The 25614-nt window shown below is 38.7% G+C and overlaps 2 protein-coding genes and 1 long non-coding RNA gene across 6 annotated transcripts in view; 1 reads left to right on the forward strand and 2 right to left on the reverse strand.

Moving 5' to 3' along the window:
- LOC120434259 (gastrula zinc finger protein XlCGF8.2DB-like) overlaps positions 1-5282 on the reverse strand; it is a 27970-nt gene extending 22688 nt beyond the window's left edge. For both annotated transcript variants that reach the window (XM_039602031.1, XM_039602029.1), the window contains exons 1-3: positions 5068-5282; positions 4059-4072; positions 1402-1617 (exon numbers count right to left, since the gene is read on the reverse strand). In XM_039602031.1, the coding sequence (XP_039457965.1) occupies positions 1402-1617; positions 4059-4072; positions 5068-5216 (379 nt within the window). In that variant the 5' untranslated portion in view covers positions 5217-5282. The remainder of the gene's footprint in view (positions 1-1401; positions 1618-4058; positions 4073-5067) is intronic.
- Positions 372-19911, forward strand: LOC120434288. Its single transcript, XR_005609040.1, has 3 exons — positions 372-641; positions 4540-4541; positions 19779-19911. It is a non-coding gene; the product is annotated as an uncharacterized LOC120434288 (long non-coding RNA).
- LOC120434258 (zinc finger protein 2 homolog) lies at positions 13523-23466 on the reverse strand. Of its 3 annotated transcripts, XM_039602027.1 has the most exons (5): positions 23214-23465; positions 20633-20848; positions 19922-20173; positions 14970-15725; positions 13523-14717 (listed from the first exon to the last, which is right to left on the reverse strand). In XM_039602027.1, the coding sequence occupies exons 1-5, from the start codon at positions 23374-23376 to the stop codon at positions 14266-14268; spliced, it is 1839 nt and encodes a 612-aa protein (XP_039457961.1). In that variant the 5' UTR covers positions 23377-23465; the 3' UTR covers positions 13523-14265. The 3 variants fall into 3 exon arrangements, with proteins under 3 accessions (XP_039457961.1, XP_039457960.1, XP_039457962.1); XM_039602026.1 differs by having other exon boundaries at positions 13523-15725; positions 23214-23466; XM_039602028.1 differs by lacking the exons at positions 13523-14717; positions 14970-15725 and adding an exon at positions 15839-15895 and having other exon boundaries at positions 23214-23461.
- Between the last annotated feature and the right edge of the window lie 2148 nt (positions 23467-25614).

The raw sequence follows: 25614 nt of genomic DNA on the forward strand, positions 1-25614 counted from the left end.
ATCACTACACAGGCCGTGTACTGGAATCCAAAGGGACAGAAGAAGAAAGAAAAAACATGGCACAAGGACACACCTATCATAGTGTTGTGTGGCTTGTTAAAAGCTTAGTTTCAAATCAATATTTTAAATTGATTGTTCAGTCCTAATGGGGATAATTATGTTATCCACAAAAGGTCCAGTGGATGTACTCAGTCATAATGTATAGGGGTGTCTCTAGAATTTTGTTCATATGGGTGGCCATATGGGGCTACTGAAAATATTGAGATGGCACACCAAAAACATAATTTAAGGTTTTGTTTTTTTTTTTAAATATGCCGATGTCAAATATAGGTCACTTGAAAAATGTGGCGAAGGAGTGATGACTGCAATTCGTGAGGGACAAACAAAGTGACAATATGAATGACAAAAATGTATATGCAGGAATAAATAACCATGTTTCAACTCATTGCAGGGTGTCTTCCTCTCTCTTGTACTCAACTTATTTATTTACAACATAGGACAGTCCTGACAGGGGCGACACTGGGAGGGCTAGAAATTTTGGCTCTTAGAATATTATGTCAGTTTCCTTGTTGCAGTTCGTCCTTAGATTCGTCATGTGTCTCTATAACATATCTCTGAGGTCTCATTAGGACCCAACATGAGTTAGATTTCTTAATACAAAACTGAATCTATCTATTAAGGTTTTGCATACCTATTCTGTGCAACTCTACTTCAGGGTTCCACATGATGCCCAGCTGCTGCCCGGTCCAGGCGATGCCGCTTTTGGTTTCCTGCTTCAGTGCAAGCTGCTCTTCTTCCTGATTGATGGAGATTTCCTCTTGTTCCTCTTTAATCTGTGGAGGATCTTTGTCCTGTTGGTCCAGACTGGAGTTCCTCTCCTGGCTACAGACCTGCGGGTCATCCAGATCCTCATTTTCCTTCCTTAATCATGTTGCTGTGGGAGGTCTTGACGGACACAACACATAAGAAAAAGTTACACTGTGAGCAGGTCTCTCAGATATGTGAGCGATATTTAAATATTCTCTCTCATGCAGTGAACAGCGAAGAATTCTGTTTACATGCAGAAAGTCATCATTTATGAGGCGTACAGCTCGCTACCCCAACTTGATCCTTGTGGCCAATAATCCCCAGTTTTCATCGTCTCAACATTTTTCTACATTCTGCATACAGTTCTGGGCCAACATGACTTAAATCTGGTGGAATTTTTTGTTTTTTATTAAACAAACAGAAGATTTGAAATCCAGTTTTATTTTACTGTGCTAACAGAAAACATGTCTTCAGTGAGGTAGTATCCCAGGCAGTAATGCACGCCACGTGTCTTTGTGACATCATCACCTGGCCTATTGATATGAGTCATATTCACTTGGTATTATGAAATCTGTATATTACAGATTCACATACCTATTTTGGTCAGCCGTAATCCAAGTTTACACAAGAAATCCAGCTGTTCTCCGGTCCAGACATGAATGCCTTCATCCTCCTGCTTCAATTCAAGCTGCTCTCCTTCCTCACTGCTGCAGGTTTCCTCCCGTTCCTCTTTAGTCTGTGGAGGCTCTGGGTCCTCCTGGTTGAGACTGGAGCTCCTTTCCTGGTCACAGACCTGCTGATCATCCAGACCTTCGTGTTCAACAAAGGGACACAAGAAAATAGTGACTAATGTGATGATAAGAAAGATCAAGAAGGATGAAAAGGGGTCACCTATTGAGAATCAAGTTTATCCTTTCACGGCTTCTTACATTCTTGCAGATGTTGCCACAGAAACATTCACTCAGTCATGTGTTCATTGGGTGATGCTGATAACCGTACAGACATCTGGGGTCTAATTTTTAGATGTGAGTGCCAGTGATCATCACACAATGTGAATAAACAAACAACCGAACGAACAGTAGCATGATTTGAATATGATCATGAAAGCTTAAAGTACTTTAAGACGGCAGACTGGAAGTCTTTGTTTTTTGACCAATGCATTAAACTATATATTTCTAGATATAAGTTTTAACGGCCGCCATTTTCATTCTGAGTATTTATTATATGGCGTGTTGTGGGAAAAGCCTGTTCTTACATTTGAGTCTAAGGTTTATTTGAGCACCTGACGGCTCTTTTTTGCTTCTCATCTATAAACTCTCTCCACAACCTTTCAAATGATTCTTCTGTAGGTGGTCGAACAGAAATGTCGTGTTTGAGTCCGTGGTGGGGACCGCTTTGCGGCATAATTTGCATAGCAGAGTTTTCTGATCCGTGTCAGATTTTTCATAACCAAACCATGTCCATGCTACAGGGGGAGCCCCTGGTTTAGGAATAACATCCTCAATTTGTTTTGACTGGTCCTTCTGTTTGGAGCTACCAGGTTCTGCCTCATCTTTATTGATAGCCAGTGAAGATGAAACCAATGACAAAAATATTGCTGTAAATGTATTTTGCCACACCACAAAACAAATAATAGCGTATCATTTGAAATGATAGAGGTTTTAATTTGATCATTGGATATATTTCGTCACAGTGCACAGCTGTAATGTTAGCCTACTACAGGGGTTCCCAAAGTGGGGGGCGCAGAGCCATTGCAGGTGGGCGCGGTATGAATGTTTATTTAAAAAAAAAAAAAAAAAATGCTTGGACACTGCTAGAATAATGGACAGGTTTTTTTTTTGACGGGGCTCCCACACAAACGCAAAGCAGAGGTTGAAGCATCGCCGAATATGTTTCCAAACCAACTTCCTTCAAAGCCAAAAACTAGAAAATATGATGAAGCATATCTTGCATTTGGCTTCGCCTGCAAAACTGAGTTTTCTCCAACCTTTTCGGTGATTCGAAACTACGTTTGCGTGTGGACAAAAGGACCAAAGACATTGAAAAATCTGTGTTTACAAAAATACCCATGTTGGTGTGGACGTAGCATATAAGAGTTAATAGTTTTACTGCTACCTGTAATTTAATGCAGTTTAATTATTTTTTATCAAAGGTTTAATGTGTGAAATAACTGCAATGGAGTTCAAAAAACAAAATATGGGTGAGTGTGGTTGGTGGAAAAATTTTTCTATATGACATTATGGTGTTCTGACAAACCATCCTACTTTGGCAAAAGCGTCCTACCGTAAGTAGTTTATGCACATTTCTGTTGTCACAGAGTAATTCCAGCACAAATTTAAGTAGGTATGACGGTTTGCCACTTAACTTTGCCCATCAGAGTATGTTTCTAGCTCTTATTAACAAAGGTAGGATGGTTCGCCACTGAATTTTAGGTAGTGAAGTATGCTTCTAGCTCAGATAAACAAAGGTAAGACGATTTGCCTCTTAATTGAGCTGTTAAAGCATGCTTGTAGGTCACATTCACAAAGGCAGGATGGTTTGGCACTGAATTTTATCAGAGTATTTTTCTAGCTAATATTCATAAAGGTAAGACGGCTCGAAACTTAACCAGATTGTGCGCATGCGCAGAAACAACAGGTACGATGATTTGTCTGCACATGATTGTTTGCAGCGTTACCACCCGGCTCAAAAGCCGCAACATAAAAAGGAGATGAATACCAGAGTTTTAGTGAGAAGAGGTTTTATCTTAAAATGGCATAGCAGGTTGGCTAAAATGGCCACCAAGGCAAAGACTAGTGAGCTTCCTGAAAACCTGCCTCAGGTATGTTTTTATCAACACCTGACTAGGTGGGGCCAATTAGCACCAGCTGAACATACTGAGGAGATTAGGGGCTGCAGAGGGACGTAACAGGTGGCTAGTAGCCTTCAGTTATAGCAATAATTCACACGGCAATATTACATTCATGTAGTTGTAAAAAGCATGAAAATATATCAAGTAATCCGGACCAAAGTATTCAGAATACATTATTCACATTGAGTAACTTAACGAAATACGTTACAAACTACATTTGGGCCATTAATTTGTAATCTGTAGTGGAAAACGTTTTAAAAGTAACCTTCTCAAAGCTGCACAGATATAACTGCATACACTTTACTGTGGTGTATTACTAATTTAGATCAATGCATTTAGATCATGCCCACGTGAATCACACGATGATCCCCCAATCCTACATCTCCACAAATTTACACACCTGTATTGTGTGACTTTCAGTGTTGGTCAAGTTACTTGAAAAAAGTAATCAGTTACTAATTACTGATTACTTCCCCCCAAAAGTAATCCCGTTACTTTACTGATTACTTATTTTCAAAAGTAATTAATTACTTAGTTACTTAGTTACTTAGTTACTTTTTAAAAACACGATTTACAACCTGAATAGGTGATAAAGCGATAGATCTTTCAGCCCAATTCTACTTTTTCTGCATAATCCATCATACAAAATGTAATCAAATGGAAACGTCTCTTTTTAAAACTTTAAATCTTTTAACTTTATGCATCAAGCAAAAACTTAATTATATGCAACATTCTCTGACTGGAAGAAATTTGTTTAACATTTAAACCTATTTTCTGCACATTCCAGCACATAAAATAAAATATTTTTTTGTGTTTACACTCACTCTTTCAAATAGATGAAAGTAAAACACAGCAGAAAATAAATAAAATCAAAGACTCAGCGGTCCTGTTGCTCTATTTTCACCTGTAAAGCAGGACTGGGGTAGGCGGAGGTTTACCCTGGTGCAGGTGTGCCTTGGCGGTCAGTGGAAGAATCCATGAGTTTCTCTGTGAGTTTCACATTACGTCAGTAGCGCACTCAGTGCTTGCTTGGAAGTTTAGGTTTCTTCCACGCACAATGGACACTAATGTTTTTGTCACTTTTATGGAATCAAACTCAAAATAAGGTCAGTACTTCCACGCTTTAAACGCTGCACGCTCATACTCCCGCTTTCGATATATTATCCATTGTTGATCTGCAGACAGCTGTTGTCACGAACGTCGCTTTTCGTTTACGTCACTGTCATGAGACATTCTCGAAAAAATCACGGTTTTAGTAACGCAGTAATGCAGCGTTCCTACGGGAAAGTAACGGTAATCTAATTACCGTTTTTGCAATAGTAATCCCTTACATTACTCGTTACTTGAAAATAGTAATCAGATTACAGTAACGCGTTACAAGTAACGCGTTACTGCCCATCTCTGGTGACTTTATCCCGGGTCTGATATTCAGCAGTCTTAGCTGACGGATCTCCTCCTCATACCGGACGATCGTTTTTTCAAACTCTGAGAAGATTTCTTCTGCAGCAGTAGTTAACCTCTCCTTGATAAAATCTCTCAGATGCTGAACTGAAGACATTATTGCAACAGCAACCGATACCGCCAAACCAACGTCTTCAAACTTAACTCGGGTCAACTCAGTCACTTAAATCGGGCGCCATTGCCGCTATTCTTCTTTTATTGCACTTACGGTAGGCTGGAGGTATCAAAGGCGTAATACTGCCCTCATCAGGTCAGTCCAACATAAAGTCTGGTACTTTGCAGAAAACTGCAATTTTGCCATGAGATTATTAGTGATATCCTGGAATAAAGAAAGAAGAAAATACTTTGATTTAAGTTTGAGTTATTGGAAAACCCTTTAGTTTGATCCAGCATTAATCATTTAACAGAACAAATAATGCCTTCATTGATAATAGTCACTCTAAAAATAATTATAGAAAATCTTTTTTAATAAACGAGGGTCTCCTGATTTCTCTGGTACGGTCCATGAAGTGGAAGTGAAATAACAATATACAAATACATTAATATAAATATACTACAGACATTTAGAGCACAGAGAAATTTAACGTATCATGTGGAGCAAATGATGACGGACAATTAGGATAAGGCTGTTGTTTTCATTTTGGTCGCCTTTCTCTTCCCTCTGATAATAACAGCTGTGTAGTGGAAATTCATTTAGTTTGACAAACCAAACATTCCACAATTAAAAATCCACAAGCCACTGCTGCACTGAGATAATATTTTGTACTCAGGCAAAAGAAGTCCACTGTCCAAATTTGAAAGTTGCGTTTTTATGGTCTAAGAAGCTTGCAAAGAAAAGCGTCTGGACTTCTTTAAGTTGCTTGAAGACGTTTCACCTCTCATCCAAGAAGCTTCTTCAGTTCTAGGGTCAAATGGTGGAGAGTCCCACATTTAAGCCCTGTGGGAGTATACCCCCAAAGAGGGACAAAGGACCCCTGATGATCCTCCACCTAATCACATGAGCCAAGGTGTGAAAACAGGTGTGGGTCACAATCAGCCAGGGTTTCGGGTGAGCTCATTGTGAAACCTAGCCCCACCCTATCATGTGATTTCCTGAGGTAAGATGGCCCAGGGTGTGAGTGGGCGTTAAGGCGCCTGGGAATGGATCTCAAAACTGGATTATAGATGGCCGACAGTTGGTGTCGTAAGCCACCGCCTCTGTGCAAAATGGTCGCTCACAGTGGACATACAGTGGCTTGCAAAAGTATTCGCCCCTTGAACTTTTCCACATTTTGTCACATTACAGCCACAAACATGAATCAATTTTATTGGAATTCCACGTGAAAGACCAATACAAAGTGGTGTACACGTGAGAAGTGGAACGAAAATCATACATGATTCCAAACATTTTTTACAAATAAATAACTGAAAAGTGGGGTGTACGTAATTATTCAGCCCCCTGAGTCAATACTTTGTAGAACCACCTTTTGCTGCAATTACAGCTGCCATTTCACTGCAGGGCAACCTGCATGTGGCGAATAAAGCCTTGATTGATTGATTGATTGATTGATTGATTGAACAGCGGGTTTCAGATCTTGCCACAGATTCTCGATTGGATTTAGATCTGGACTTTGACTGGGCCATTCTAACACATGGATATGTTATGTTTAGGGTCATTGTCCTACTGGAAGGTGAACCTCCGCCCCAGTCTCAAGCCTTTTGCAGACTCCAAGAGGTTTTCTTCCAAGATTGCCCTGTATTTGGCTCCATCCTCCAGCTTCCCATCAACTCTGACCAGCTTCCCTGTCCCTGCTGAAGAGAAGCACCCCCAGAGCATGATGCTGCCACCACCATATTTGACAGTGGGGATGGTGTGTTCAGAGTGATGTGCAGTGTTAGCTTTCCGCAACACATAGCGTTTTGCATTTTGGCCAAAAAGTTCCATTTTGGTCTCATCTGACCAGAGCACCTTCTTCCACATGTTTGCTGTGTCCCCACATGGCTTGTGGCAAACTGCAAACAGGACTTCTTATGGTTTTCTGTTAACAATGGCTTTCTTCTTGCCACTCTTCCATAAAGGCCATGTTGAGCTAGTTAATAGGTATGCCCTCATTGTCATCTGTTGTGATTTTATTTTGAAAGGATGCTTCCTCTTAAGCTGCGGAGTATACGCGAGAGTTCAATAAACAAAGTCGCCTTTTGGTGTGAATGTTCCGGTAAAATCTGATGCCCCACGTGTGATTATTCCTCCATCTAGATATTAAGTATCTTCAATATTCATGCAGATTCTGCTGGAAGACCCGTCTCTGCTAACAGGCCAACTTTGTGCAGTGCACGACTAATAGTTGTCCTATGGACAGATTCCCCACCTGAGCTGTAGATCTCTGCAGCTCGTCCAGAGTCACCATGGGCCTCTTGGCTGCATTTCTGATCAGCGCTCTCCTTGTTCGGCCTGTGAGTTTAGGTGGACGGCCTTGTCTTGGTAGATTTACAACTGTGCCATACTCGTTCCATTTCTGAATGATCGCTTGAACAGTGCTCCATGGGATGTTCAAGGCTTGCGAAATCTTTTTGTAGCCTAAGCCTGCTTTAAATTTCTCAATAACATTATCCCTGACCTGTCTGGTGTGTTCTTTGGACTTCATACTGTTGTTGCTCCCAATATTCTCTTAGACAACCTCTGAAGCCGTCACAGAGCAGCTGTACTGACATTAGATTACACAGGTGCACTCTATTTAGTCATTAGCACTATGGCGATTGTAGCTCAGGGGATTGGGAAGCTCATCTATAACCGGAAGGTTACCGGTTCGATCCACCTGGTTGCTGATCGCCGGGCCGATGGCGTGATATGGCAGCCTCGCTTCTGTCAGTCTGCCCCAGGGCAGCTATGGCTACAACTGTAGCTTGCCTCCACCAGTGAGTGAATGAATAGTGGAATTGTAAAGTGCTTTGGTTGCCTAGAAAAGCGCTATATAAATGCAATCAATTATTATTATTTGCACTAGGCAATGTCTATGGGCAACTGACTGCACTCAGACCAAAGGGGGCTGAATAATTACGCACACCCCACTTTTCAGTTATTTATTTGTAAAAAATGTTTGGAATCATGTATGATTTTCGTTCCACTTCTCACGTGTACACCACTTTGTATTGGTCTTTCACGTGGAATTCCAATAAAATTGATTCATATTTGTGGTTGTAATGTGACAAAATGTAGAATAGTTCAAGGGGGCCAAATACTTTTACAAGCCACTGTATATACATACTTATTAATCCCTAACCATGCTCAACATTCTATTGAATCCTACTATTCATTGTTACCCCTAATTCCCATTATTACTTACCCCACACAATAAACAAGGAATGAAGGAAATGTATAAACCTAGCTACAGTGATAGATATACTCTTCATACAATTTAGCATAGTTATATATACAATGGGTCATCAACTTATCAGTTTCATACTCTTCCAAAAGCAGTTTTCGAAACATCTTTATGAACTGACTAATGCCTGAACGTTGCTGTAGGTCCACAGGAAAACTGTTCAACAGTTTTACCACACAAATGGTAATACAAAATGTTTTAACCTTTGTCCGTGCTTTAAGAGTCTTCAGATTTCATTTTCCTCTCAATTCATAGTCCCCTCCTCTTTCAAAAAACACCCTCTGCACATATCCTGGTAACATATTGTATCTGGCTTTGTACATAGTTTTTGCAGTTTTATATTTTATAAGATCCATAAACTTCAGAATTTTTAATTTCAAGAACATAATGTTAGTGTGGTCCCTAAATCCTGCTTTAGTAATCATCCTGATAGCTTTTTTCTGAATTTTATATAATGGTTGAAGTGAAGTTTTGTATGTATTTCCCCGGATGTCCACACAGTATTCCAAATATGGCAGTATAAGTGAACAGTAAAGTACCCACAGTGATTTGGAAAAATGAAAAAAATGTTTAGCTTTACTCAGTACAGAGATGCTTCTTGACAGTTTAGCTTGTATATGCTTTATGTGAGGTTTCCAGCAGATTTTGTTGTCTATTATCACATCCAGAAATTTTGTATGAGAAACTTGCTCTACTTCAACATCATTTATCAACATTTTTGCTCCAGCATCTTTTTTTTTGTTTTACAATTTCCAAATAATATAAATGTAGTTATATTCAAATTTAGTGATAACTTGTTTCTGTCAAACCATGTTTTCAGTTTAATCATTTCTGGTGTGACAATTTCCAAAAGCTGCTGTGAATTCTCTCCAGCACAAAAAAATATTTGTATCATCTGCAAATAAAATAAACTGTAATATATCAGATGTTTTACATATACCATTGATGTACAGGATAAACAGTTTTGGTCCCAATACTGATCTCTGTGGAACTCCACAAACAATGTCCAGGCACTCTGATTTCTATCCACCATGCTTCACAAACTGTTGCCTGTCTCTCAAATAACTCCTGACCCACTCTAGCACCAGTCCTCTAATGCCACAGTACTCCAGTTTATCAAGTAATATTTCATGATTAATTGCGTCAAAAGCTTTTTTTTAGGTCAATGAAAACACCAACTGTGCATTGTCTATATTGGTGATATTTTCAATAAGTTCCATTAACGCCATGGATGTTGATCTGTTTGGTCTGAAACCATACTGACTGTCCACTATTATTTTATATTTATCTATAAATTTGTCAAGTCTATTAATGAAAACTTTTATTAAATTATTAAATTATTAAACCAGTATTTTTGAAAATTGTGAAAGTAGAGAAACAGGCCTGTAATTTGTGAATTGGTGTCTATCTCCATTTTTAAACAGTGGTATTACTTTAGCTGTTTTTGTTTGTGTTGGGAATTGACCAGTTTGTAGAGACAAATTGCAAATGTGTGTTAAGGGTTTGGAGATGCCATCGATAACTTTCTTAACGATTTCCATATCAATGTCATCAAAGTCTGTAGAATTTTTTTTGTGATTTCCTGACAATATCAGTGATTTCCTTTTCTTCTACCACCTTTAAAAACATTGAATGAGGATTACGTTGAATGAGTTTAGTTTCTTTCTCTGCACAATTTCTTGTATCAGGAATTCTATCAGCCCAACACTTACAAAGAATTTATTGAACTCATTAACCACATCACTCATGTTACTAATATTTCTATCATTATTAGTGAAATACAAAGGATAATTTAACTGCCTAGAACCATTTTTAATATAACCCTTTAGTGTTATATGCAATAATGTAGGTTAATTGGATAATCGAAATTGTCACTAGGTGTGAATGTGCGAGTGAATGTGAGTGTGAATGGTTGTCTGTCCTGTGTGTTGACCCTCGACAGACTGGCGACCTGTCCAGGGTGTACCCGCCTCTCGCCCTATGACAGCTGGGATAGGCTCCAGCGCCCCCAGCGACCCTGAAAAGGATAAGCGGGCGAATGGATGGATGGATGGATTTAATAATTTCTCATAATATTCCTTTTACATGACCTCAAAACACTACTTAATTTATTTTTATATTTTTTGTATTTATTTTCAGCTTCTATACTTCTGTTCTTTATAAATTCTCTACATAAGGTATTTTTCTTTTTACATGCATTTTGTAATCCTTTTGTGATCCATGGGCACGCTGCATATTTTTGTTTGTTGCTATATTTCTTTACTGGGCTACGGCTATCATATAACAGTTTAAATTTTCCTAAAAAAGTCTCATAAGCTTTATCAATATTTTTTTCCTTATACACCATCTCCCATTCTTGCTTAAGTAAATTACTTTTAAATGCATTTATGGACTCCTCTGTTCTCACTCGTTTGTATTTTGTTGTATTTTCCTGTTTGACCTTCCTGTTATTGCTGTCATACACTGCAAGAACAGGTAGATGATCACTAATGTCATTAATTAGGAGACCACTTATAGATCTGTTTTCTATTTCATTCAAATATTCATTTCAAATATATTGTCTATTAAGGTTGCCGACTGTACTGTAATCCTGCTGGGCTTAGTGATCATTGGAACGAGTCCCATGCTATACATTGTATTAATAAACTCATCTGTCATACTATGTTTTTTTGGAATTAATAGGTCTATGTTGAAATCCCCACAAATGAACATAACTTTTTGATTTGTCTCAATAAATGTTTTATCTACCCACTCCTTAAACATTTCAATGTTAGAACCTGGTGTTCTATATATACAACTTACAATGACATTTTTCTTTTTTTCCATACTAATTTCTATTGTTACACACTCTAATATGTTGTCCACCACCACGGTCATTTTTTCCACTACCCTGTATTTAAAATTTTTGTCCACAAACAAAGCCACACCCCCACCATTCTTATTCTTTCTGTTCATAAAATTTAGTTAATATCCGTCTATTTCAAAGTCCACTCCTTTCTCCTTATTAATCCAGGTCTCAGATACTGCAATCACACTGAATTGATGTGCAAATTTGCTTAAATATTCTCTTATGTTGTGAAAGTTGGCATATAAACTTCTACTATTAAAGTGGATTATGGACATTTTGCAGTCAGCCTTGACAATTTTATTGAATTGTTCTTCAGCATAGTAACAGCAGGTGTTACTGGTCTTAAAAAAGTTCAATTCTTGATCAATGTCCTGCTCTGTGAAGTGTGTATGTATTCCGTGTTTTGTGGTGAATTTAACTCCAGATTCTCATGATTAGCAATCCTCTGTGATAGCAGTGTATAATTCCCAGATGTAAGTTATTAGTTGACTGTGTTATAATTTAATATGTTGTGCTTTAGTTTCTGTTGTTACCTTCTTGGTTTGATGAGTGTAGATTATTTGTTCAGCTTCTTGCATTTGTGGTCCATGTGGCTTGTTATTATTTTTCCAGATCCTGGATGTGTTTGATGACCAGCACTTTGGCTTCCTCCAGTGTTCCGTTGAGTTTAATAAATATTTTACAGTTTGCAGTCCAGGTATTTTGAATTTTCTTTAGGTGCCGTGCTTTTCCTGGGCAGAAGGTGGCATGCCTTGATGTTATTAGAGTCCAGGTCGATCCCTTTTGACTGCAAGAAACCAGCCACCTGTTGCTCTGCAGAGCTAACATCCAGTTCTCCATGCTCTTCTTTGCTGTCAGCAGTCACGGCCCGAGCATATGACCGAGGTTTTATCTTTAGCCCCATGATGATCACATCATTTATTCTCGTGTATTGCTCAAGGTCCGTGACCCTGCTCTCCAGATAGACAATCCATTTCTCCTTCTCTGCATTCTGATTGTGAAGCGACCTTATCTCCTTGACAATGTCCAGGATATATTTCTGTTGTAGCTTGATAGCTGATGTTTCTTCAGTTAAAAAGTCCAATGACTTTTTAATGTCCTCAATTTCCTCAGCTGTTGGTGTTCTCTTAAGCCCCATTTCTGAAGTAGTAGTTAATTTCAACTCACCAAAAACGCTGCTTAGTTGTTGGTGCCTGCTGGAGGATCCTAGGCCTAGAAGCTGCTGGAGGATCCTAGGCCTAGAAGCTGCTGGAGGATCCTGGGCCTGGTGGCTGCTGGAGGATCCTGGGCCTTTCGATAGAACAGTCCTTGTAAGTGGATATCAGGCCTTTGAAGAGCAAAATTTTGTATTTTGGTCTAGACACCCAAAAATGTGATGTGGACACCAGGTCCTAAGAGGTTAATAAAGATTTTGATACAAATTGGTGTTACTGAAGCTCCCAGAGGGAGAGGTGTGTTATTTAAATAAAATGCATGCTAGTTTCAATTCATGTTGGGTACCTCCTAAGGAATTGTAGACCGCATTAATTAAGTCCACTGTAATGTTTAATTGGCTAACTTAATCTGAAAATACCACTGCAGATTTGTTTGAATAAACTTTTTTCACGTCACTGATGGTGGTATAAAAAAAAAAAGGAAGACATGCTCTTAGCAGACAGGGGAGGTGTGTGTTCAGTGTTTGCTATTATGTGCCCCACTTTTTGAGGACCTGGAAAGTGAGGACGAGAATCAAGGAAATTAGTATGATTAAGCCCCTTGAATGTGTTGAATCTTCCTGACCAGTTGCTTCATTAAAAGGCAGATCACACAAAGCCCTGTTTAACAGCTCGTTTGGAAGCACTAAGTTTTTCAAAGAGCAGCAGGATTGTGGAGTCGCATATTTGAAAGGCTTTGCAGAATTTCTTCAGGCCGGAAAGATGTTGATTCAGGCTTTCGGAACAATTTAAACCAAAACACAAAATCTACAGGAGATGATGTAAAGTTTGATGCCAACAGTTTTATTGAACATACAAGATTAAAAACAACTTAAAAGAAAGCAAAGCTCTCTAGGGTGTTCGCCTTATAAGCACATGGAGGCCAAAAGCCAACAAAGATAAATAAAGATGAAGACCCGGGGCACTTCTGAGCTCCTTTATGGGAGATGAGTCACCAGCTCCTCCTCCTTTATTATATAATTATCCATATTTTATCTTTAAAATGAATAATCTACAATCTTAAACTGGATTTATTTCCTGTCAAAATGGAACACAACACTGTTAAAATTACACATTAGTCCATATTATTATATCTCAAAACAACAGCTGGGTATCACCAGGTGTTCACATAAAAGTAGTGTAAGTTATGTTATAAATATAAATAATAAATGACCTAAAAATCTGGGTCACAAACAATACAAGAACATGGATCAACTTGTCAACATTGTCATTCCCTAAAATATTCCCATTCCATCTACAAAGAACTTCCCATTAATGTCAATCCAGTGTATAAATTCAAACTGAACTTCAGACAAAAAAAACAAAAAGATTTCAATAAAGGCTACCTCAAACGTGTAGTTGTTTTTTCAACAGATATTACCGAGTGTGTTTTGGAGAAATAGTTCTTTTTACATCATGACACTAAAAATATCTCAAGCACTGTCGAGGCCATGCCAAAGAAAATGAAGAAACTTCAGCAAAGACAAAGCCTATAAACTATAAAACAATGACGTCAGAAAAAGGTGATAAAGGTGCACACATTTTATGCTGCAAGACAAACTGTTTGTCTTGTCCATGTGTCAAAACAGAAACTGAGCTTCCGAAAGCCTTTTGAAATTTTCAGTTTTCAATGATCCAAACACTGTTTATGTGTCCTACCATCACCATTTTCTAAGAATGAAACTTAGCATGTAGCATGTTTTCCTAATTGCATTTTCAACTGTACTGGAGAACTAAAATGTTTCACACAGGTGCTGCAACAATGTGTTTCTCACCTGTGTGAATTCGCATGTGCCTCTTCAACTGACTCTTCTGAGTAAATCTTTTCCCACAGGTGCTACAAGAATGTGGCTTCTCACCTGTGTGAATTCGCATGTGACTCTTCAACTGACTCTTCTGAGTAAATCTTTTCCCACAGGTGCTACAAGAATGTGGCTTCTCACCTGTGTGAATTCGCATGTGCATATTCAAAATTTGTTTCAGACTAAACCTTTTCCCACAGGCGCTACAAGAATGTGGCCTCTCACCTGTGTGAATTCGCATGTGTCTATTCAACAGACCATTGTGAGTAAAACTTTTCCCACAGGTGCTACAAGAATGTGGCTTCTCACCTGTGTGAATTTGCATGTGCGTTTTCAAATTTGATTTTACATGAAATCTTTTCCCACAGGTGCTACAAGAATGTGGCTTCTCACCTGTGTGAATTAGCATGTGTGTTTTCAAAATTGATTTTACATGAAATCTTTTCCCACAGGTGCTACAAGAATGTGGCTTCTCACCTGTGTGAATTTGCATGTGTGTTTTCAAATTTGATTTTACATGAAATCTTTTCACACAGGTGCTACAAGAATGTGGCTTCTCACCTGTGTGAACTCGCATGTGACTCTTCAACTGACCCTTCTGAGTGAATCTTTTCCCACAGGTGCTACAAGAATGTGGCTTCTCACCTGTGTGAATTCGCATGTGACTCTTCAACTGACTCTTCTGAGTGAATCTTTTGCCACAGGCGCTACAAGAATGTGGCTTCTCACCTGTGTGAATTCGCATGTGCCTATTCAAAATTTGTTTCACACTAAATCTTTTCCCACAGGTGCTACAAGAATGTGGCTTCTCACCTGTGTGAATTCGCATGTGACTCTTCAACTGACCCTTCTGAGTGAATCTTTTGCCACAGGTGCTACAAGAATGTGGCTTCTCACCTGTGTGAATTCGCATGTGACTCTTCAACTGACCCTTCTGAGTGAATCTTTTCCCACAGGTGCTACAAGAATGTGGCTTCTCACCTGTGTGAATTCGCATGTGACTCTGCAACTGACCCCTCTGAGTAAATCTTTTCCCACAGGTGCTACATAAATGTGCTGTCTTGCAATTTTGAACTGTCAGGCCTGATACGATTTGCTCCGACTCATTTCTGTGTGAGTTACCATCCTTGATTTCATCCTGATCTGTGACAGGAGAGTTGTGAGAAAGGAGCTGGTCACTGCTTGGTTCTGGTTCACTGTGGTTACTTGCTTCACGAGCAGGAAAAGTTGCAGTCTCCTGCTTTAGAACAAGCGGTTTTTCCTCTTGAGTGGTACGGAGTTCCTCCTGTTCCTCTTTAATCTGTGAAGGATCCTTCTGGTGTAGACTGGAGTTCTTCTCCTGGTTACAGACCTGCTGATTTGTGAGCCCATCCTCGTCCTTACAGTCATGTTGTGGAAAATCTGAAGGAACAGATCAAAAACATACATTTGAGAAATTACAAGGTAAGCTTAACCATTAGCAGGCCTCCACATGGTAAGCATATTGCTTAGATATACCTATGAAGGCATGTTGTGGGAGAATCCGTTTTACTGCTTCAGTGAAAACCATTTTGGTTGCTCATTTACAAATTCTACAAATAATATAAACAGACCATCTACGATGAGAAAATAAAGACAAGATATAATCAAACAAAAGCACAAAGTGGTATCTCTTAAATTTTGTTATCAAAGTGCACAAAACATTTAAAAGTTTATTTAAAATTAGTCAAAAACTTTACAGGACACTCACTGCAGGATTTATTTATTTATTCTTTAGATTAACCATTCATTGCCTGAAAGTTGGGGAGAATGGGAGGTAGAGCCTTCAGCTTTCAGGTCCCTCTTCTGTGGAAAAAGCTGCCGGTTTGGTTTCGGAAAACAGACTCTCTCTTTAAAAAGCTCTGCTTCCCATCGTGGTGAGGCGGAAGGAAGGCACAGAAAGCAGGATAGAAGAAGAACATCGAAGTGAGCGGACAGAAAAGGTAGTGCTTAACAGGTCAGAAAGGTAAGGAGGTACGAGGTTATGAATGGTCTTGAAGGTGAGCAGAAGAAACTTGTAGATTATCCGGAATTTCACTGGGAGCCAGTGAAGTTCCTGAAGAACAGGGGTGATGTGCTGGTAGGAGAGAGTCCTGGTGATAATGCGAGCAGCAGAATTCTGAACCAGTTGAATCATATGGAGGGATTTTTGGGGGAGACCATGCAAGAGAGAGTTGCAGTAGTCAATGCGGGAGGTAACAAGACTGGGCAAGAATGGATGTAGACCGGGTGAAAAGAGAAGGACGAAATCTGTTAATGTTGCGTAGATGGAAATAGGCAGAACGGGTGAGATTACTGATGTGAGATTTATAGGAAAGTGAACTGTCTAGGATGGCACCAAAGCTTTTAACTTGAGGAGAAGGGAAAACCGTGGAGTTATCGATAGTGAGTGAGAAGTGGTTTGCCTTCAAAAGGTTGGATTTGGTGCCAATAAGGAGGATTTCAGTTTTATCCTTATTGAGCTTTAGAAAGAGTAATAAAGGTAATAGTAAAACTAAGTAGCTGCCGTCATTGTTGGAAACTGGAATTGGCTGGGCCGCGCTATGAATCTTGGGATAGGTTGGGCAGCGAAGGATACACCCGACCCATCCTTCAAACCTGGAAATGAAGGACACATTTGTCGGCCGCATTTGGAGAAGTCAAGGTCAAAATTTATTTATATAGCACATTTCAAACAGCCGATGCTGCACAAAGTGCTTAACAATATAAAAATGGCAATAAAAAGTAACAATGTAATAGAATAATAACAATAAAAAAAACAATAATAGGACAATGAAAGAATTAAAACAATAACTAAAACTAATTCAAATAAGACCAAAATGCTTGGATCATAGTGTGTTAAAAGCTAGGGCATAAAAATGTGTCTTTAGTAATGATTTAAATTGCTCAAGTGTTTGTGCAGATCTAATATTTAAGGGGAGACTGTTCCAAAGTCTGGGACCTGCCACAGAGAAGGATCTATCACCACGGGATTTGAGATTAGTCCGTGGGATGGACAGCATTAATTTTGAGCTAGACCTCATGGTTTTTCCTGCAGCATAGGCAGAGAGGAGCTCAGACAGGTAAGGAGGGGCTCGGGCATTAAGTGACTTAAAAACAAAAAGTATAACTTTAAATTGGATCCTGTAGGAGACAGGAAGCCAGTGTAAAGAAGCTAAAACTGGGGTTATATGCTCTCTCCGTTTGGTACCAGTTAGCAGGCGAGCAGCTGCATTTTGAACCATCTGAAGACGATGGATGGTGGCCTGATCTAGACCATAATACAATGAATTGCAATAGTCTAATCTGCAAGTAAGAAGTAAGAATCTTCAAATTTGGACAGCCTTCATCAAGTCGCTGTAACGTAATCGGCCTACAAATGCAGCCTCCGAAGGATGCTGCCCCTGACTTTGGACACAGCTACGATACCGGAAACTGCTTCTTCTTCGGGGTTTAATGGCAACTGGCATCCTTGTACATGCAGTGCTGCCATCTTCCGTTTCAGTCCGTTATTACACTCTTAAATCCTACTACTTATTCCTGCAACTTTTGGGATCTTACAAAGCTTCAAACGAAGGTTGACTATTAAATTAGTTGTCGACGATTTTGATAGTCAACGTAATCATGACTAGTCGACAAATCGTGGCAGCCCTACCTTGCAGTATAAAGCCCCTTCAGGACACTGTTGTTGGGATCACAGTGGGATACAAAAGTTTGGGCAACCTTGTTAATAGTCATTCTTTTCCTGTATAAATCGTTGTTTGGTACAATAAAAAATGCCAGTTAAATATATCATATAGGAGACACACACAGTGATATTTAAGTGAAATGAAGTTTAGTGGATTTACAGAAAGTGTGCAATAATTGTTTAAACAAAATCAGGCAGGTGCATAAATTTGGGCACTGTTGTCATTTTATTGATTCCAAAACCTTTACAACTAATTATTGGAACCCAAATTGGCTTGGTAACCTCAGTGACCCCTGACCTACATACACAGGTGAATCCAATAATGAGAGAAAGAGTATTTAAGGGGGTCAATTGTAAGTGTCCCTCCTCTTTTAATTTCCTCTGAAAAGTAGCAACATGGGAGTCCCAAAACAACTCTCAAATGACCTGAAGACAAAGACTGTTCACCATCATGGTTTAGGGGAAGGATACAGAAAGCTGTCTCAGAGATTTAGGCTGTCTGTTTCCACAGTTAGGAACATATTGAGAAAATGGAAGACCAAAGGCTCAGTTCAAGTTAAGGCTCGAAGTGGCACACTAAGAAAAAATCTCAGATAGACAGAAGCGACAAATGGTGAGAAGAGTCAGAGTCAACCTATGCTGTGGGGCTGTGTGGCCAGTGCAGGGGCTGGGAATCTTGTCAGAGTAGAGGGACACATGGATTCCACTCAGTATCAGCAGATTCTGGAGACAAATGTCCAGGAATCAGTGACAAAGCTGAAGCTTCTTAATTTTCTTCTCTCGTATGCTTTCATAAGGTCAGTACTGTTAGGGCAGTTAGCATTCTCTTAAAGTCTGTTTGTATGTTTTATTTACTGGTGGCCACTTGTTGGTTTATATTATGGTTAAAAAAAAAAAAAAAAAAGAAAGAAAGAAAAAAGAAACAACATAATTTAAAAAGATGTTTGAAACTCAAGAGGTCAGAAATTCCACCAAGCGGAGCATTTTTAAAATCAGGGTCAAACCTATACTTCTCTATAGTTCATAAACATGGAGCAGGACAAAGACAGCGCTCTGTATGTTATAGACATTCATCAACATCTGCTTGCAACAAATCCTCTGTATCCAGTGGCCAGAGAAGATTAAAAAATGTAGTCAAGAACAAACCAGGAACCAATAGCATTACCAGTTCTGAAAGAAAGTGGTGCTGGATTGGCCACGCAATCAGGAAGTCCACCAATAACATCACTACACAGGCCGTGTACTGGAATCCAAAGGGACAGAAGAAGAAAGAAAAACATGGCACAAGGACACACCTATCATAGTGTTGTGTGGCTTGTTAAAAGCTTAGTTTCAAATCAATATTTTAAATTGATTGTTCAGTCCTAATGGGGATAATTATGTTATCCACAAAAGGTCCAGTGGATGTACTCAGTCATAATGTATAGGGGTGTCTCTAGAATTTTGTTCATATGGGTGGCCATATGGGGGCTACTGAAAATATTGAGATGGCACACCAAAAACATAATTTAAGGTTTTGTTTTTTTTAAATATGCCGATGTCAAATATAGGTCACTTGAAAAATGTGGCCGAAGGAGTGATGACTGCAATTCGTGAGGGACAAACAAAGTGACAATATGAATGACAAAAATGTATATGCAGGAATAAATAACCATGTTTCAACTCATTGCAGGGTGTCTTCCTCTCTCTTGTACTCAACTTATTTATTTACAACATAGGACAGTCCTGACAGGGGCGACACTGGGAGGGCTAGAAATTTTGGCTCTTAGAATATTATGTCAGTTTCCTTGTTGCAGTTCGTCCTTAGATTCGTCATGTGTCTCTATAACATATCTCTGAGGTCTCATTAGGACCCAACATGAGTTAGATTTCTTAATACAAAACTGAATCTATCTATTAAGGTTTTGCATACCTATTCTGTGCAACTCTACTTCAGGGTTCCACATGATGCCCAGCTGCTGCCCGGTCCAGACGATGCCGCTTTTGGTTTCCTGCTTCAGTGCAAGCTGCTCTTCTTCCTGATTGATGGAGATTTCCTCTTGTTCCTCTTTAATCTGTGGAGGATCTTTGTCCTGCTGGTCCAGACTGGAGTTCCTCTCCTGGCTACAGACCTGCGGGTCATCCAGATCCTCATTTTCCTTACAATCATGTTGCTGTGGGAGGTCTTGACGGACACAACACATAAGAAAAAAGTTACACTGTGAGCAGGTCTCTCAGATATGTGAGCGATATTTAAATATTCTCTCTCATGCAGTGAACAGCGAAGAATTCTGTTTACATGCAGAAAGTCATCATTTATGAGGCGTACAGCTCGCTACCCCAACTTGATCCTTGTGGCCAATAATCCCCAGTTTTCATCGTCTCAACATTTTTCTACATTCTGCATACAGTTCTGGGCCAACATGACTTAAATCTGGTGGAATTTTTTGTTTTTTATTAAACAAACAGAAGATTTGAAATCCAGTTTTTATTTTACTGTGCTAACAGAAAACATGTCTTCAGTGAGGTAGTATCCCAGGCAGTAATGCACGCCACGTGTCTTTGTGACATCATCACCTGGCCTATTGATATGAGTCATATTCACTTCGGTATTATGAAATCTGTATATTACAGATTCACATACCTATTTTGGTCAGCCGTAATCCAAGTTTACACAAGAAATCCAGCTGTTCTCCGGTCCAGACATGAATGCCTTCATCCTCCTGCTTCAATTCAAGCTGCTCTCCTTCCTCACTGCTGCAGGTTTCCTCCCGTTCCTCTTTAGTCTGTGGAGGCTCTGGGTCCTCCTGGTTGAGACTGGAGCTCCTTTCCTGGTCACAGACCTGCTGATCATCCAGACCTTCGTGTTCAACAAAGGGACACAAGAAAATAGTGACTAATGTGATGATAAGAAAGATCAAGAAGGATGAAAAGGGGTCACCTATTGAGAATCAAGTTTATCCTTTCACGGCTTCTTACATTCTTGCAGATGTTGTCACAGAAACATTCACTCAGTCATGCGTTCATTGGGTGATGCTGATAACCGTACAGACATCTGGGGTCTAATTTTTAGATGTGAGTGCCAGTGATCATCACACAATGTGAATAAACAAACAACCGAACGAACAGTAGCATGATTTGAATATGATCATGAAAGCTTAAAGTAGTTTTTAAGACGGCAGACTGGAAGTCTTTGTTTTTTGACCAATGCATTAAACTATATATTTCTAGATATAAGTTTTAACGGCCGCCATTTTCATTCTGAGTATTTATTATATGGCGTGTTGTGGGGAAAAGCCTGTTCTTACATTTGAGTCTAAGGTTTATTTGAGCACCTGACGGCTCTTTTTTGCTTCTCATCTATAAACTCTCTCCACAACCTTTCAAATGATTCTTCTGTAGGTGGTCGAACAGAAATGTCGTGTTTGAGTCCGTGGTGGGGACCGCTTATGCATAATTTGCATAGCAGAGTTTTCTGATCCGTGTCAGATTTTTCATAACCAAACCATGTCCATGCTACAGGGGGAGCCCCTGGTTTAGGAATAACATCCTCAATTTGTTTTGACTGGTCCTTCTGTTTGGAGCTACCAGGTTCTGCCTCATCTTTATTGATAGCCAGTGAAGATGAAACCAATGACAAAAATATTGCTGTAAATGTATTTTGCGACACCACAAAACAAATAATAGCGTATCATTTGAAACGATAGAGGTTTTAATTTGATCATTGGATATATTTCGTCACAGTGCACAGCTGTAATGTTAGCCTACTACAGGGGTTCCCAAAGTGGGGGGCGCAGAGCCATTGCAGGTGGGCGCGGTATGAATGTTTATTAAAAAAAAAATTAAAAAAAAATGCTTGGACACTGCTAGAATAATGGACAGGTTTTTTTGACGGGGCTCCCACACAAACGCAAAGCAGAGGTTGAAGCATCGCCGAATATGTTTCCAAAGCCAAAAACTAGAAAATATGATGAAGCATATCTTGCATTTGGCTTCGCCTGCAAAACTGAGTTTTCTCCAACCTTTTCGGTGATTCGAAACGCCGTTTGCGTGTGGACAAAAGGACCAAAGGCATAGAAAAATCTGTGTTTACAAAAATACCCATGTTGTTATTTTTTATCAAAGGTTTAATGTGTGAAATAACTGCAGTGGAGTTCAAAAACAAAATATGGGTGAGTGTGGTTGGTGGAAAATTTTTTTCTATACGACATTATGGTGTTCTGACAAACCATCCTACTTTGGCAAAACGTCCTACCGTAAGTAGTTTATGCACATTTCTGTTGTCACAGAGTAATTCCAGCACAAATTTAAGTAGGTATGACGGTTTGCCACTTAACTTTGCCCATCAGAGTATGTTTCTAGCTCTTATTAACAAAGGTAGGATGGTTCGCCACTGAATTTTAGGTAGTGAAGTATGCTTCTAGCTCAGATAAACAAAGGTAAGACGATTTGCCTCTTAATTGAGCTGTTAAAGCATGCTTGTAGGTCACATTCACAAAGGCAGGATGGTTTGGCACTGAATTTTATCAGAGTATTTTTCTAGCTAATATTCATAAAGGTAAGACGGCTCGAAACTTAACTTCGTATTGTGCGCATGCGCAGAAACAACAGGTACGATGATTTGTCTGCACATGATTGTTTGCAGCGTTACGACCCGGCTCAAAAGCCGCAACATAAAAAGGAGATGAATACCAGAGTTTTAGTGAGAAGAGGTTTTATCTTAAAATGGCATAGCAGGTTGGCTAAAATGGCCACCAAGGCAAAGACTAGTGAGCTTCCTGAAAGCCTGCCTCAGGTATGTTTTTATCAACACCTGACTAGGTGGGGCCAATTAGCACCAGCTGAACATACTGAGGAGATTAGGGGCTGCAGAGGGACGTAACAGGTGGCTAGTAGCCTTCAGTTATAGCAATCATTCACACGGCAATATTACATTCATGTAGTTGTAAAAAGCATGAAAATATATCAAGTAATCCGGACCAAAGTATTCAGAATACATTATTCACATTGAGTAACTTAACGAAATATGTTACAAACTACATTTGGGCCATTAATTTGTAATCTGTAGTGGAAAACGTTTTAAAAGTAACCTTCTCAAAGCTGCACAGATATAACTGCATACACTTTACTGTGGTGTATTACTAATTTAGATCAATGCATTTAGATCATGCCCACGTGAATCACACGATGATCCCCCAATCCTACATCTCCACAAATTTACACACCTGTATTGTGTGACTTTATCCCGGGTCTGATATTCAGCAGTCTTAGCTGACGGATCTCCTCCTCATACCGGACGATCGTTTTTTCAAACTCCGAGAAGATTTGTTCTGCAGCAGTAGTTAACCTCTCCTTGATAAAATCTCTCAGATGCTGAACTGAAGACATTATTGCAACAGCAACCGATACGGCCAAACCAACGTCTTCAAACTTAACTCGGGTCAACTCAGTCACTTAAATCGGGCGCTATTGCCGCTATTCTTCTTTTATTGCACTTACGGTAGGCTGGAGGTATCAAAGGCGTAATACTGCCCTCATCAGGTCAGTCCAACATAAAGTCTGGTACTTTGCAGAAAACTGCAATTTTGCCATGAGATTATTAGCGATATCCTGGAATAAAGAAAGAAGAAAATACTTTGATTTAAGTTTGAGTTATTGGAAAACCCTTTAGTTTGATCCAGCATTAATCATTTAACAGAACAAATAATGCCTTCATTGATAATAGTCACTCTAAAAATAATTATAGAAAATCTTTTTAATAAACGAGGGTCTCCTGATTTCTCTGGTACGGTCCATGAAGTGGAAGTGAAATAACAATATACAAATACATTAATATAAATATACTACAGACATTTAGAGCACAGAGAAATTTAACGTATCATGTGGAGCAAATGATGACGGACAATTAGGATAAGGCTGTTGTTTTATTGATTGATTGATTTTTATTGATTAGCATACAGAATACAAAATAAAGATTACCAAAAAGCAAAAAAAATCATGAGACAAGGCTAATCAAAGGGTATTGGCTGAAGCATTTGCTTATTATGCCAACCCTTTTAACAAAAAATCTTTTGCATGCAGCTCCTGTACACAGGGCTCGAAGCAAAGAATAAAAGAAAGCAAAGCAAAACAAACAAACAAACAAACAAAAATTTTTTCCACCTTAGATAATTACATCAAAGCAAAACAATCAAGAGTTTCAGAATTATTATTTTGCTCTTTTCATTCTTGATTAATATATTTTTCTAATACTCTATTTTTAAACATGTTTTTAAACAAGGAAAATGAACTACACCTTTTCAAATCATTGTCATAACTATTCAACAGGTTAACTCCTCTAACAGAAACACATCTTTGCTTTATGTTTGTCCTTATCTTGTTTGTTTTAAAGACATCTGTTCCCCTTAAGTCATATTGACTCTCTCTGACTTTAAACAGCTTCTGAATACTGCTGGCAAAGCAAGTTATTTTGTGCTTTATACATTATCTGTGCCATTTTATATTCGACTAAATCATAAAATTTCAGGGTATTCAGATTAATAAACAAAATGTTAGTTGGTTCTATATAGTTTGATTGATTTATAATTCTTATAGCTCTTTTTGTAACTTGAAAATAGGAAGAGTATTTGTTTTATATGCATTACCCCATATCTCCAGACAATAAGTCATATATGGAAGCAACAGAGAACAATAAAGTGTGTATAATGATTTTTTGTTCAGGACATGCTTTGTTTTGTAGAGAATAGCAATGGTTTTTGACATTTTGTTGTCACATGATTTATATGAGACTTCCAGCTCAGCTTATCATCAATTAGCACTCCAAGAAATTTATTTTCGAACACTCTTTCAATTTCAATTCCATTAACCCTGATTTTAGATATATTTTTCATTTGTCTAGTGCCAAAAATAATCAATTTTGTTTTCTTTATATTTAATGATAACTTATTTACATCAAACCAGTTTTTAATATATTTAACTCCTTTTCCACTGTAGTCAGAAGCTGTTCTAGGTCTTTACCTGAGCAATACAGAGTGGTATCATCAGCAAACAATACACATTTTAACAGTTTGGAAACACTACATATGTCATTTATATATAATATGAATAATTTAGGGCCCAGCACAGAGCCCTGAGGAACACCACAAGTTACCTTCAACTGATTAGATTTTACATTATTGATTTCAACATATTGATATCTGTCATCCAGGTAACTTTTCATCCACTTATATGCTATCCTCTTATACCATATCTCTCTAGTTTATTCATTAATATAGAATGATCAATTGTATCAAACGCCTTTTTAAGTCTATAAAAACACCAACGGTATATTCCTTATTATCTATTGCATTAGATATCCCTTCTACAAGTTCCATCACTGCCATCGAAGTGGACCTTTTCACTCTAAAGCCATATTGGTTATCACTTAGGAGATTATGCTTCTCTATATATTTATCAAGTCTATTAACAAATAACTTTTCTAAAATTTTTGAGAACTGTGGGAGTAGTGATATTGGCCTGTAATTGGTAAACTGACATCTCTCTCCGTTTTTATGGATTGGAATAACTTTGCTGTTTTCATTTGTGAGGGAAACACACCAGTTCGAAAGGACAGATTACAAATGTATG

This window comes from Oreochromis aureus, linkage group 18, assembly GCF_013358895.1.
Source record: "Oreochromis aureus strain Israel breed Guangdong linkage group 18, ZZ_aureus, whole genome shotgun sequence".
Taxonomy (NCBI): Eukaryota; Metazoa; Chordata; class Actinopteri; order Cichliformes; family Cichlidae; genus Oreochromis; species Oreochromis aureus.

What these genes read in the sequence shown, in the direction of transcription:
- LOC120434258 (XM_039602026.1), bottom strand. Translation starts at nt 23,376, where the DNA reads ATGTCTTCAGTTCAGCATCTGAGAGATTTTATCAAGGAGAGGTTAACT. An exon ending in GATAAAGTCACACAATACAG is followed by an intron (nt 20,849 to 23,213) that starts GTGTGTAAATTT and finishes TTGAACACGAAG; the next exon opens with GTCTGGATGATCAGCAGGTC. An exon ending in ATTACGGCTGACCAAAATAG is followed by an intron (nt 20,174 to 20,632) that starts GTATGTGAATCT and finishes GTGTCCGTCAAG; the next exon opens with ACCTCCCACAGCAACATGAT.